Source organism: Eurypyga helias, unplaced genomic scaffold, assembly GCF_000690775.1.
Source record: "Eurypyga helias isolate BGI_N326 unplaced genomic scaffold, ASM69077v1 scaffold20709, whole genome shotgun sequence".
NCBI lineage: Eukaryota > Metazoa > Chordata > Aves > Eurypygiformes > Eurypygidae > Eurypyga > Eurypyga helias.
Genome location: NW_010271972.1, coordinates 38,467 through 49,970, shown reverse-complemented (window position 1 = coordinate 49,970; position 11,504 = coordinate 38,467). Strand labels below are relative to the sequence as shown.

Below are 11,504 nucleotides of genomic sequence, written 5' to 3'. Positions count from 1 at the left end.
CACGGGTTTATAAAGAGGAGGTGCAGAAGCCCTCTCTGCCCCTTCCAGTGCCTCCCCCCAGCACAGCCTTGGCTATGGCTGGCCTGAATGTCTCCATTGCTTTTTTTTCCCTGATTGTCGGGGTGTGCCAGGCACTCAGATGGATTTCCAAGAGGCTTCTGCCTCCTGGAGCATACAGCTGCCTGGCCAGAGAACTTGCTGGCTCGTTGCAGTTGTGCGCGAGCTGCCTCGAGCTGAGGATGCTGGTGGAGATTGGCCCGTGGGGTGGGGGCTTTGGCCCAGATGTGGTCCTGACTCTGCTCTTCCTCCTCTTTGTGGTTCACGGTGCCTCTTTCGATGGAGCGTCTGCCAACCCGACCGTCTCTCTCCAGGAGTTCCTGCTCCTTGAGTCCGACCTCGCCGCCACTGCTGCCAAGCTGCTGGCCCAGGCTGCGGGCACGGGGGTGGGCTGGGCTGTCACCAAGCTCTACTGGTCCTGGGAGCTGACACAGCTCCACCTCATCCAGAACCTGATAGCGTCGGAGTGCAGCTCCTCCATCCGTGCGTCCGTGCACCACGCTGCCTTTGCGGAATGCACCTGCTCTTTCCTTTTCCACCTTGTCCTTCACAAGCTGCATCAGAGTCGCCCGATGTACCGGGTCCCTGCCCTGGCAGCGACTGTCACCTTCCTGACCTACACAGGTGAGCAGGACCCGCTTTTCTCTAAGTCATTTGGAAAAATACCTCGTTCGTGGGGGAGGAGCAGCCCCTTTTCCATTTCCTGGGACTTCAGAGAGAATGATTACCAAGATGTTTGTTTTCTACTTATTTTGGGGGATATTCATTTTGGGAGGAAGACGGCAGTTTAGGATACCTAGGCAGCGGGAGAAACGTCAGCTGGTGAGAGGTCATAGCTTGCCCCAAGACTGGGAGCACATCGAACATCCCCTAACGCAGCCCCTCGGTCCCACACTTAGCAGTTCTGCTTCCCGCAAAGCTCGGGGGGCGGCGAGGGTGGGATTGCCCCGTGTGCCGTTATTACACGGTCTGAGGGCAACAGAGCTGGGCAAGGGAGATGCTCCTGGCAGGCAGGAGGGGTCGGGGGGCTCAGTCCCAGTTGGTTTTTTGAAGGATGTGAGTGAGACTGATGGCTGTGCTTCTCTTCCCCCGCAGCCGGGCCATTCACGGGGGCCTTCTTCAACCCTGCCCTGGCCGCAGCTGCCACCTTCCACTGCTCGGGGAGCAGCGTTTGGGACTACATCGCTGGCCGCGCGTGCCCCCTTCCACTGCTCGGGGAGCAGCGTTTGGGACTACATCCAGGTTTACTGGCTGGGGCCCCTCGCAGGTGAGATCTGCCCGGGAGGTACCGGGGTGGGGTAGCAGGGGGAGCAGGAAAGACTGGGCATAACACAAAGCATTCTGGTAAAGGGCTGGACTTGGGTCTTGCCAGTGGCACGTGTCCTTTTGTGTCTTCCTTCTCTGCCACTCGAGTCATCCCTTTGTTATCCATATTTTTAAATCCAATTACTGTGTGTTTTATGGCCCTTTTGGGTTGAAACACACCTTGCTATGATATTAAGGACACAGTGGTTAAATTCTCTTTAAAGTAATGCAGCAAAAGTCTTTCAGATATTGTCAGTGTGGATGTCGGTGTTGCTGAGCTGCTTTTTTGGTGATGACGGAGGCTGTGGCAAAGGCCTGAAAACCACTGCTCAGCTGTGGGGAGGGTGGAGGTGCTCCGTGCAGCACACGGAAGGGGTCCGTGCTCTCGTTTCAGGGATGCTGGCTGCCCTCTTGCTGTTCCAAGGCAACATCCCACGACTCTTCCAGAAAAACCTCCTTTACAGCCAGAAGAGCAAATACAAGATACCCAAGGCAAGGGTGGCGGCGCACGTGGAGGGTGATGAAGCACAGCGGAAGCGGAAAGGGAAGAAGAGCATCCCCGAGCCTTGTGCCTGAGCCGCGGGCAGGGGCCAAGCAGGTCCCTGCAGCCCCTCTCCTGCCAGCGGGTTTCCCAGCACGGAGGAGTTTGCTGCTCGTCCTGCCTGTTCCGTCCCTACTGCAGGGTGAGATTTCTGTTAAAAAGCCTCACAGAGGGATTGGCCAAGCTGGCCTTGCAGGATGTCTGAATTCCCGCTGGGAATAGCTTTGAAAGTCTCCCTGGAGGGCCCAAAAACGTTTCAGGCCTGCATCGCTGGCTTGGTGCGGAAAAACCCTACTGCTCTTGCATAATTTGCTGGTTGTTTTGTATCGCCAGGAAGCTCACAGAAAGCCAGGACCATTACGTGGGTAAACTTGAGCAACTCTCCGGTTATTGCATCATGAAACACTTGAAATAATCCGACCGGGCTTCTTGCAGCCATAAAAACAAAGTGTGAACCAGTAACTGCCTTGGAAACGCGGGATGAGGAGGAAGCAGGCTTTGATCTTTTGAGTTACTAAGTGGATATTAGTCAAAAACTGGTGTTTGAGTTAAACTGAGGCCCTCGAATTGCACAGGCTGAACCTGGCAGTTCTTGGAGAGGAATTTAAAATGCTCCAGGGCAAGGGAATTCCCTGGCCACAGGAGACCCTCCTCCTCCATGGACGTGGTGCTTAGCCTGGGTTTCCTGTGCTGTGAGGCATCAAGAAACGGTGCACCAAGTGTCCGTGGTTAAAATACAAGACCCAGGCAGCCGGCGTGGGCGAGCAAGGGCATCCCTGGGCTTTTCTTCATGTCCACATGAAGTATTCCTACAGATAAAATCACAGTCTGTGGAATTAATAATAAAAATGAATGTTGTGATTGGCTTTTAGGTGAGTGATGTCATTCCTGTGAGTTCTGCCGGGGGAGATCAGCACAGCTGATCCCTGAAAATAGGAGACGCCATGGAGATGTCCAAACCTGCCTGCCACTTGCTCTGGAAGGGGGGTAATTTGGGTGGAAAGGCCTGCTTAGGTAAACAGAGCTGCCCCCAGGCAGTGCTGGGGCCGGGGTAGCCCGTGGGTGCTGCACACCTGAGTGTCTCCGCAGGGAAGAGCAGGGGCTGGGGCAACCTCATGTGCAGCATCTCCAGAGCGGGACTGCTGGGTGTGGATACTGAGGTATTCCCTGCCAAAAAGGGCCAGTTCCTGCATTTTTCAGAAAAGAGCCCATTTTGCAGGACTTCTCTGAGCAGAAAATTCCCGAGTTGAATATATTCTTGGTGCACCACGGCTTTTCGGAGCCATTGGCAGATGCGTACTCCGGGGCAGGCTGCGCTGTTCACACGAGTGGGCGCGGGGGGACCCGCGATGCCCTGTTTGAACGGGGGGACCCTCGATGCCCTGGTTGAACGGGGGGACCCGCTCTGGGTCGCCTCGGCAGGAGCTGGAGCGGGAAGATCTGCTCCTGTTTACTGCGCTGCACACGGTGCATAAGGAGGTGGCGCCTGATGACAACCCGGAGCGAAGGTGGCAGATGCAGGTCCCCCCTGTCTGGGTGCCAATGTCCCCTGGGGGTTTTTGGGGGACCACCCTGGCTCCGCTGCCCACCTCCCTTGCTCCCATGTGGGATTGCCCTCTGGGGGGAACTGGAGCCCAGGAGCCCAAAGGGGAGCTGCATCTCTGCAAACCACAAGACCACACCGCGTCCCAGCAGGAGAAATGAGGGAAGGGACCAACGCAGTGATACATGGATGTGCATCGGATGAAACTTTATGGAACAAACACCCCAAAACCATACAGCAAATGCCCCCAGAGTGGTGCCCCTGCATGGTACCCAGCTGGATGCTCGGCGCTGCCCGGTCCCTTCTGGGGAAGGGCAGAGGGAACGCAGTCTGGCTTTTATCCTGGTAGAACTGTGAGCAGGAGACAGCGCACCTTCGATGGAAACCGAAACCTTTGAGGCTCTGTGTGGCGGGCCAAGGGCGAGCCAGGAGGGCTCAGATCCCCCGGCAATTTTTTCTGAACCTCTCAGTTTGGAAATTGTGCTGAAAATCCCGAGATGGGGCCTCTGTTTATCCAAACTGATTCGCTGGCTCTGCTTTTCATTTGAGGACAAGGTTGAGTAGCCCACCCCAACCCAATCTTGCAGTGTTTTTCCCCAGGCAGAGCACAGAATATTCCTACAGCCGCTCCAAGCGCTGGGTCGGGATGTCTGGCTGCAGAGATGCTCACGAGACGTCTCCCGGCCACGTGGGTATTTAACTTGCAGTCTGACATGACGCTGTTGGCGGCAGCTCCTGGTCAGAATGCTGACCCTATAAATGCAGCATCCAAAGGCAGTGTGTAACCACAGAGTCAGGGGGGGAAAAATGCTGATTTCTTTGTTTTGTTTGTTTTTTTTAGGACACTTTCAGATGTTTGAGGTCTGTTTGTTGGGCGGCTGGGGAGATTGGCTGCTGGGCAGACCGATGTAATTAAGGGGAAGTTAATAGGAGTGACAGTGAATGTTGTTATTTTTAATTAAGAAGCTGCTTTTCCAGCACAGTAGCGTTAAGGCACAGTGGAGGAGAGCTGCAGCTGGACAGACAGACTTCTTCCCAAGCTGTAAATCAAGCTCCACAGCTCTGATTTACAGCTTGGCCCTGTGCTGTTAAGGTCTCCAGCACGGAGCTGAGGGCTGCCGTCCTGGTTCTTCTCGTCGCTGCTGGTCCCGTCTGCTCAGGACCTCCCCTGAAGAGCTGTGGCGTGTTGAGCCCCCCATTGCAGCCCGTCCTGCTCTGCAGCGGTGGCAGCGTGTAGCACCCAGGAGCTCATGCGCAGTCCCGCATGGATGGAGGTGGGCAGCAGTGTCCCAGCCTGCCTGCCCCCGGGGCAGGAGCAGCCCCCGAGCCCAGGAGGTGAGCGCCTCGCTGTCCTCAGCAGAGGCAGCTGGAGAGCGGTGCCTGGAGGGGACGAGGAGGCTCAGTTTTGGGTGCCCTCCAGCCTGTGCCACAGGGCATTGCCCTGCCGAGAGGGAGTGGGCTTGGGGGGTTTCTGGGCAAACTGCTTCTTGTAGAGAGCGCTGCTGTACTGCAGCTCCGGGGTCACCAGCCGCCGGCACATGCGCTCCGTCTCCTTATCCAAGCCCTGCTTGAGGTTGTAGCCCAAGATCTTGGCGCTGCCGTGCTGCAGCGGCCTCAGGGATGAGTCCTTGATGTCCTTTGGGGCCACGCTGCCTGTCCCTTGCAGGCAGGTCCTCGCCAGCTCCGCCTGCCTCTCCCGAAGCGCCTTTACTTCCTGCCGCATGCGCTCCCTGCCGATGCCTTGGTCAATCCTTTCCCAGAAGGTCCTGTTGAAGTGGGTGTAGATTTCCCAGTCCAGCCTGTTCCAGTCCTTTATCTTCTCCACGATGGTGTCCGAGAGGTGGGGCTTAGCGCTGCTGTCCCTGATGTTGAGCGGGAAGGAGACGACGCTGTCCAGGTCCCAGCACAGCATCTCCTTCAGCAGCACCATGGACTCATCGAAGTACTCGGAGATGAGGAGCAAGTCGAAGGACGCCTCGATGGCCTTCAGCATGAGTTGCACCCGCTCGGCCGAGACTTCTCCGTCAGGGTTGAAGCCGAAGTCAAACGTCATGAGGTTCCTGGCGTAGTGGCTGTCACCATCCGCAGGGTTGTAGTAGTGGTAGGGCTGGCTGAGAAACTCCTCCAGGCTGCGGGCGTGGGAGAAAGCCGATGTGCCCTTGTAGTATGAGAAGGAGGATTCCATGAGCTGCACGGGGTTCCTCAGGATGGAGAAGTAGACTGCTGAGCTGGACACCACCTTCTGCACCTGCGGAGGAGAAAATGGAGGTTTTAAAGCTGGGAAGCGAGAAGGGACTTGCTTGCTCGCAAGCCTGTGCTCTGCTGGAGAGCAGCAATGCTCGCTGGGGTTGGAGAGGATGGGTGCTGGGGGCGGTTTCTGGGTGCAGCTCATCAAAGAAGCATTTGTGTACATGGGGAGAGCAGAGACCAAAGCTCCCCACTACGTGCTGCCACAGCTGGGTGGCCCATCCAGGCTTGAGATACATCTCCTTGCCCCTGCCCAGCTCTGCATGTTCTCAAGCAGCATCCAGAAAGGTGGATGCTGGGCATGGCTGACGGGCACTGATGCGCTCAGGGCGTTCTCCTCTTGCAGCTGGTACACTCTGGGCCTCTCCAGGGAGCAAGACATCTCCAGGGGCCCACTGGACAAGGTCTCCCTTTAGCCCCATCCCTGAAGAATTCACGTGGTCTACAGGGTGTCCCACCTTGCTCCCCACGAGTCCATCTCTCCCTCCCCGTTTGCCCCTCCCAAGGCATAGCCGCTTTGCCCGTACCTCCGGCTGCAGGAATCGCATGTGGTGGCAGAGGATGTTGAAGCGCCGAGGGCTCTGGGGGGAGAAGCCCTGCACAAATTTTGCCAAGAAGTGGTGCGGGTAGAAGAGCTGGTTGCCACCCCCGACGGGGAAGGCGAAGGTGAGGTTATGTGTCTCGCCGAAGCGGAAGAGGATGTTCATGACGGTGCTGCTGGCACTCTTGTGGACTTTGAGGAAAACAATGTCAGTCTTGGGCTCACAAGTCTCCCGTTGGGAGAAGACCCCTCCGGCCTGCTGGCCTTCTCCAAGAGTTGCTTTGTCAGCCTTAGAGGCTTCTGTCCAGCTTGGGAAAAACCTTCCCTTCAGGTCTGTCTTGTAGAAGTCCTCTGCGTGCGGAGGTTGAGCTGAATTTGGCAAGGAGTGTTTAAGCAAGCTGCCCCGCTGAAGGTGGGGGGAACCCGTGGCTTGAGGCTGAGGCTGGCTCTGTACCCCCGCCTGCCTCATTTCTGGTGGCAGTCTTACCCTGTGCTCCTCTGCAGTCATCCGGTTTGCAAAGATTATGAACTTCTTGGTGACGGCATCGGCATTTCCCAAAACTGCCGAGATCCTCCCAGGAGGACTTGGAGCAGGATTCTCTCTGGTTGCTTTTCTCAGGCCAGGAAGCTGGGATTTCAGCCTCGTGGATGAAGGATGGGCTTCCACCTTCTTGCTGCTGTCCACAGGCTGCCGTGTCCAGTGCTCCTCTTGGATGCCTGGGCTGCTTTCCAGCGGTGTCTCACGGCTGAAGGACAGAGGCACCTGAAAGATGTCCTGCACGCTCTCAGTCAAAGTGGGGTCTGGCACGGCTTTCCCCAGCCAGTGCGGGGGATCGCCCTCCCACAGCAGGTCGGGGGTCTGGAGGGCGTAGCCAAGCCTCTTCTGGCCGTGGGCCGTGGTCGGCTGCAGGGCATGCTCCAGCTCACACCGGCAGTTCCTGTAACAGGGAGGACGTAAGGCTCAGCTGCAAAAGGACAGAGGGTGGGAGGAGGGTGCAAAGAGGGCAGCTCAACGAAATCCCCTTGCAGACATCCCAAAGTGTGCTCCCCCATCCTTCTTGGGGGAGATGGCGTTGCTGCTGGGTGTAGGTCTTGACCTCTGCCTTGGGGTTGGGGTGGGTGTGGGAAGGGAAGGGAAGGACGGGTCAGCAGTGGTGTGCTAATGGCCCTGTCCCCTGGAGCACTGTGGGCTGGTGAAGGGGGAAAGCAGGAGAAGGCAAGGAGAGAGAGGGGCAGGTGGCCTGGAGAAGCTGGAGGAAAGTTTGCAGATGACCCCAGACTGGGAGGGTGCTTAAGGGCTGCGGAGTTTTGAGGCCAGCCAGGGCAAAGCCCAGAGCAGCCCGGTCTGGACCCAGAGCGGGCTCAGCTCTGGCCAGAGTGTAGGTGTCGGATGGGAGAGCCCCAGAGAGGTCCTCTCCCACCTGGATTTCTCTCCCTGTCTAAAAAAGATGCTGCTGGGTGGTTTCAGGAGGACGGTGTTGAGCCCACCTCAGTGGTCAGCCAAAGGCTGGAGGATGAGGTGCGGGTTGGCAGTCCTGCTTGGGACCTACCTGGGAGGCTGCATCTTCTCCATGACTTGAAGCGTGACCAAGAGGAGGATGAGGAGGCTGAAGAAGACCCAGAGCTGACCTGGCTGGCACCGGTATATTGCTTTCAACTTCCTGTGAGGAAGCAGACGTTTCAGACCATTAGTAGGTAGAAGAAATGTGTGTGTGAAGCAGAGGGGAGGGAGGCCTTGAGGTTTTTCAATTTTTGCTTCAAAGTAAGGTCACGTTTTCACAGGTGAAAGAGGTGCAGAGGCAGTGATAACCAACGAACCTCAGAGTGTAGCCTAGTGGAAATTTCCATCTGGGACACAACTATCGCACCGAAAGGTAAACAGCGATAACCGCCAAGTCCCTGGGCTGATCAGGGACGCCTTACCGGCACGGCCCGAGCTACCCTCCAGCAGCAGGAGCCGGCACAGCTTGCCTTTGCCCTGCCTGGCTGAGAAATATTGTGACAGTATCATTATAAACAAAGACAATAAAACTTTGTTTTCCCTGTTCTTCCCTTTGCCCAATGCCTGCCGTTGGAGGCCACTGCCACCTGCGCGGGATCCAGCTGTGGCTGCAGATGTGGTGCCTCTCTGGTGGCTTTTAGCCTGGGCGTGATTTCTTCAAGTCATCAGCACTAGGCTGTGGGGTTTTGGGTTGTGTGTGGGGACAGTCAGGCCATGAAAAACCTTGCCATGGGAATTCTACTCTTCGTAGGGCTTGCTGCAAACCATGGCGGGACTTGATCATAGTCCTGATCTGAAGGGGAGTGGTCAGGGGACTAAGCTTCCTGGAAAAAAGGATTAGTTTGTATTCATTTCTGCTGGTTTCCACCCAGGGAAAATACTGTTGCCTGACAGGAAATGGTTTGTACCGAGAATCTGGTTAAATCCTCTGTTGTGGGCTCCTCCGCGGGGTGGGAGTCCAGCCTGCAAGCCCCGGATGCCTGCTCTCCCCCTCTATTGGGTTTGTGTGGCAGGGTTTTGTAGCGGTGGGCGCTACAGGGGTGGCTCCTGTGAGAAGCTGCTGGAAGCTTCCCTGGTTCCAAGTCAGGTCCAGGCTGAAGCAGACTGCTCCTGAAGGACTGCACCCCATGGAAAGGACCCACGCTGGAGCAGTTTGTGAAGAATTGCAGACCCGACACTGAAGCAGGGGCAGAGTGTGAGGATCCTCCCTGAGGAGGAGGAAGCGGCAGAGAAAATGTGTGATGGACTGACCACAACCCCCACTCCCCATCCCCCTGCGCCACTGGTGGGGAGGAGATAGAGAAATGGGGAGCAAAGCTGAGCCCAGGAAGAAGGGAGGAGTGTGGGAAGGTGCTTTTACAATCTGGTTTTGTCTTTTATTGTCCTGCTCTGATTTGATCAATAACAAATTAAACGGATTTGTTTTCTTCCCCAGGTCGAGCCTGTGACCATAACAGGTGAGTGATCCCCCTCATCCTTGTCTCACCCACCAGCCTTTCCTTATACTTTCTTCTTCCCAACCCTCCATAGGGAGGAATGAGTGAGCGGCTGTGTGGTGCTTCATTGCCATCTAGGCCTAAACCAGGACAGCTTTGCAGAGGGAGGGAGCCGGCACATTTCACATTTGCTGAGCACGAAACGGAAGGATCTAAACAGGAAGAATTAAGGAAAGCAGAAATTTGGGCAGTCCTTGCTTGGAAGCCCCGACAGCTCATGTTTGTTGATGTTGCCGTCTTTCTTCAGTGAACAGATCTGGACTAAGAGAGTGGGCCTGGGACTGCACAGACCTGCTTGTCCTGGAGCTTCTTTCTCTCTGTGGAGATTTATCTCCTACTCTGGGCAGTCTCGTGACACGTGGGAGAAGTCCTAACCTGATAAGCTAGCAGCGACGCAAATATGGGCTGTCTGAAGTGGTTACGTGCATCCCATGTGGTACTAGCGAGGAATTTAGGTTTGCTGTTGAAAAGCTGGGTTTATTCCAGAAAAATCACTGACCGAGCATTACGACTAACTGTAGGTTGCTTATTACAGCACTGCTTCCAATGGTTGTGTATCAATTCGGACACTCACGGGTACAGTTCTGCCTCACTGATTTGAAACGCTGCGCTCCTCCTGGGAGTCTTTGAAGGTCTAAAGTATTGGGACTGTAAAGGCTGGGACGTCTTAGGTCATGATGGTGCTACTGAGGTTTTAAAATTACTAGCGTGTAATTACTATGAGGGTGAACAAGCCAGTCATCAGCAGCACAGCATCCCCAAAACATGATGACAACCTGGTGGTATCCCATCTTGTTTTCCACTTGAGGAGCAGACTGCCGAGCTCCGATGGGAAAGGCGTCTGGTCAACATGCACGTGTCTGCCTGGCCATGCAAACAGCACGCGGAGAGCCTTGTGCTGCCACAGATTAATGGGTATCACAGAATGGTTTGGGTTGGAAGGGACCTTAAAGATTATCCAGTCCCACCCCCCCGCCATGGGCAGGGACACCTTCCACTAGACCAGGTTGCTCAAAGCCTCATCAGCCTGGCTTTGAAGACGGCCAAGGATGGGGCATCCACCCCTTCTCTGGGCAACCTGTTCCATGTATGACAAGAAACAGATCAGAAAAATGCCAAAAGCTTCAATAGCGCTTAAAATGCCAAGACATATTAGAGGGAGAGGGTTGAAGCAGACTCGAGGCTGCCACAGAGCTGCTGCAAGGTGAGGCTCATTGAAATACCGCAGCGTGGAAGATCATTGATGGCCAGAGAGACCAAAGAGGGAGAAGGCAGTGAAGGAGGAGTCTCTCATGTAGCATGAGGAACTTTGTCTTGGGGGCTGGAGCAGCTGGATAATTTGTAGCTGGACTACGAGCCTTCAAGGGGCTCAACTGCTTTCCGTGGGTAACTCCTTCACAGCCTTCTCTGTTTAACATGCCGGGATGAGGTCATGGGCATGGGTGTGTTGGGGCAGAGTCAAATAGTTGAGATCAGAGCACCAGAAAGATGTCCAAGATGTGCGCAGAGCTAGCAGGAGTCAATACTGCCCCGTAGGGCAGGTCGGGCTGCCAGACCAAACTACGGAGCCTTTGGAAATGCCTCTGGCTGCAGGCAGGCTACAGCTGGAGAGCCCCCGTGGATCAGCGCCTGTGCGCTGTCACCTCCAAAAGTGACAAAGCAGGGTGCAAAGAGGGATGCAGCACCCCAAAGACACCTTTGGCAGCGAGGGCTCAGCGGCAGAGCCACAGCAGCTGAATCCTCCTACGCCAGCTCGGTGGGTTTAACCAAACCCCAATCTGTTGGCCATTTATTTGTGAGGGAAGATGCCCCCAGCCGTGTCTCTCTGCCTGCTCCTGGTGGGGGGGGGGGTCTGGGGTGCTGCTTGGAAGCAGGCGCTGCTTGATTGCAGGGGTATTGCAGATTTCCCCTCCATTTTTCCCCCTCTGCTTGAAGCGGAGAGGACGCCCTGCTCCCCTCCGACCTGTGACCCCTCCCTGTCCATCACAAAAATTAAACGCGGCGCTGGGATGGGTCTGTGGCCTCGCTGGCACTTGCTGAGCTGTGCGGGGTCTCAGCTGGCTGGTGGGGGGGCAGCCAAGTCGGAGGTCTCTGGGTGGGTAGGTGGCAAAAAAATGACTTTACTGATTTTCTGTGGCTAGGTACGCTCCAGGCAGAGAGCGATGTTGGATGGGGAATTAATGTACACGGTATGTACACCAGCGATAGCCCGCTTCCTCTGAGCAGCGATCGGAGCAGTTTTCTTCACTTATGTCTCAATAAATGGGAAAACG

The 11,504-nt window shown here is 55.9% G+C and overlaps 2 protein-coding genes across 2 annotated transcripts; one reads left to right on the top strand and one right to left on the bottom strand.

The window, feature by feature from the left end:
• The first annotated feature begins 74 nt into the window (after window positions 1-74).
• On the top strand, window positions 75-1,938 carry LOC104515128 (aquaporin-12-like). The gene is made up of 4 exons (XM_010158987.1): window positions 75-681; window positions 1,153-1,238; window positions 1,294-1,324; window positions 1,757-1,938. Exons 1-4 carry the CDS (start codon window positions 75-77, stop codon window positions 1,936-1,938), a joined length of 906 nt encoding a protein of 301 aa, XP_010157289.1.
• A 2,907-nt stretch (window positions 1,939-4,845) lies between these two features.
• On the bottom strand, window positions 4,846-8,503 carry LOC104515127 (galactose-3-O-sulfotransferase 2-like). Its single transcript, XM_010158986.1, has 4 exons — window positions 8,478-8,503; window positions 7,785-7,895; window positions 6,221-7,172; window positions 4,846-5,694 (listed from the first exon to the last, which is right to left on the bottom strand). Exons 1-4 carry the CDS (start codon window positions 8,501-8,503, stop codon window positions 4,846-4,848), a joined length of 1,938 nt encoding a protein of 645 aa, XP_010157288.1.
• Between the last annotated feature and the right edge of the window lie 3,001 nt (window positions 8,504-11,504).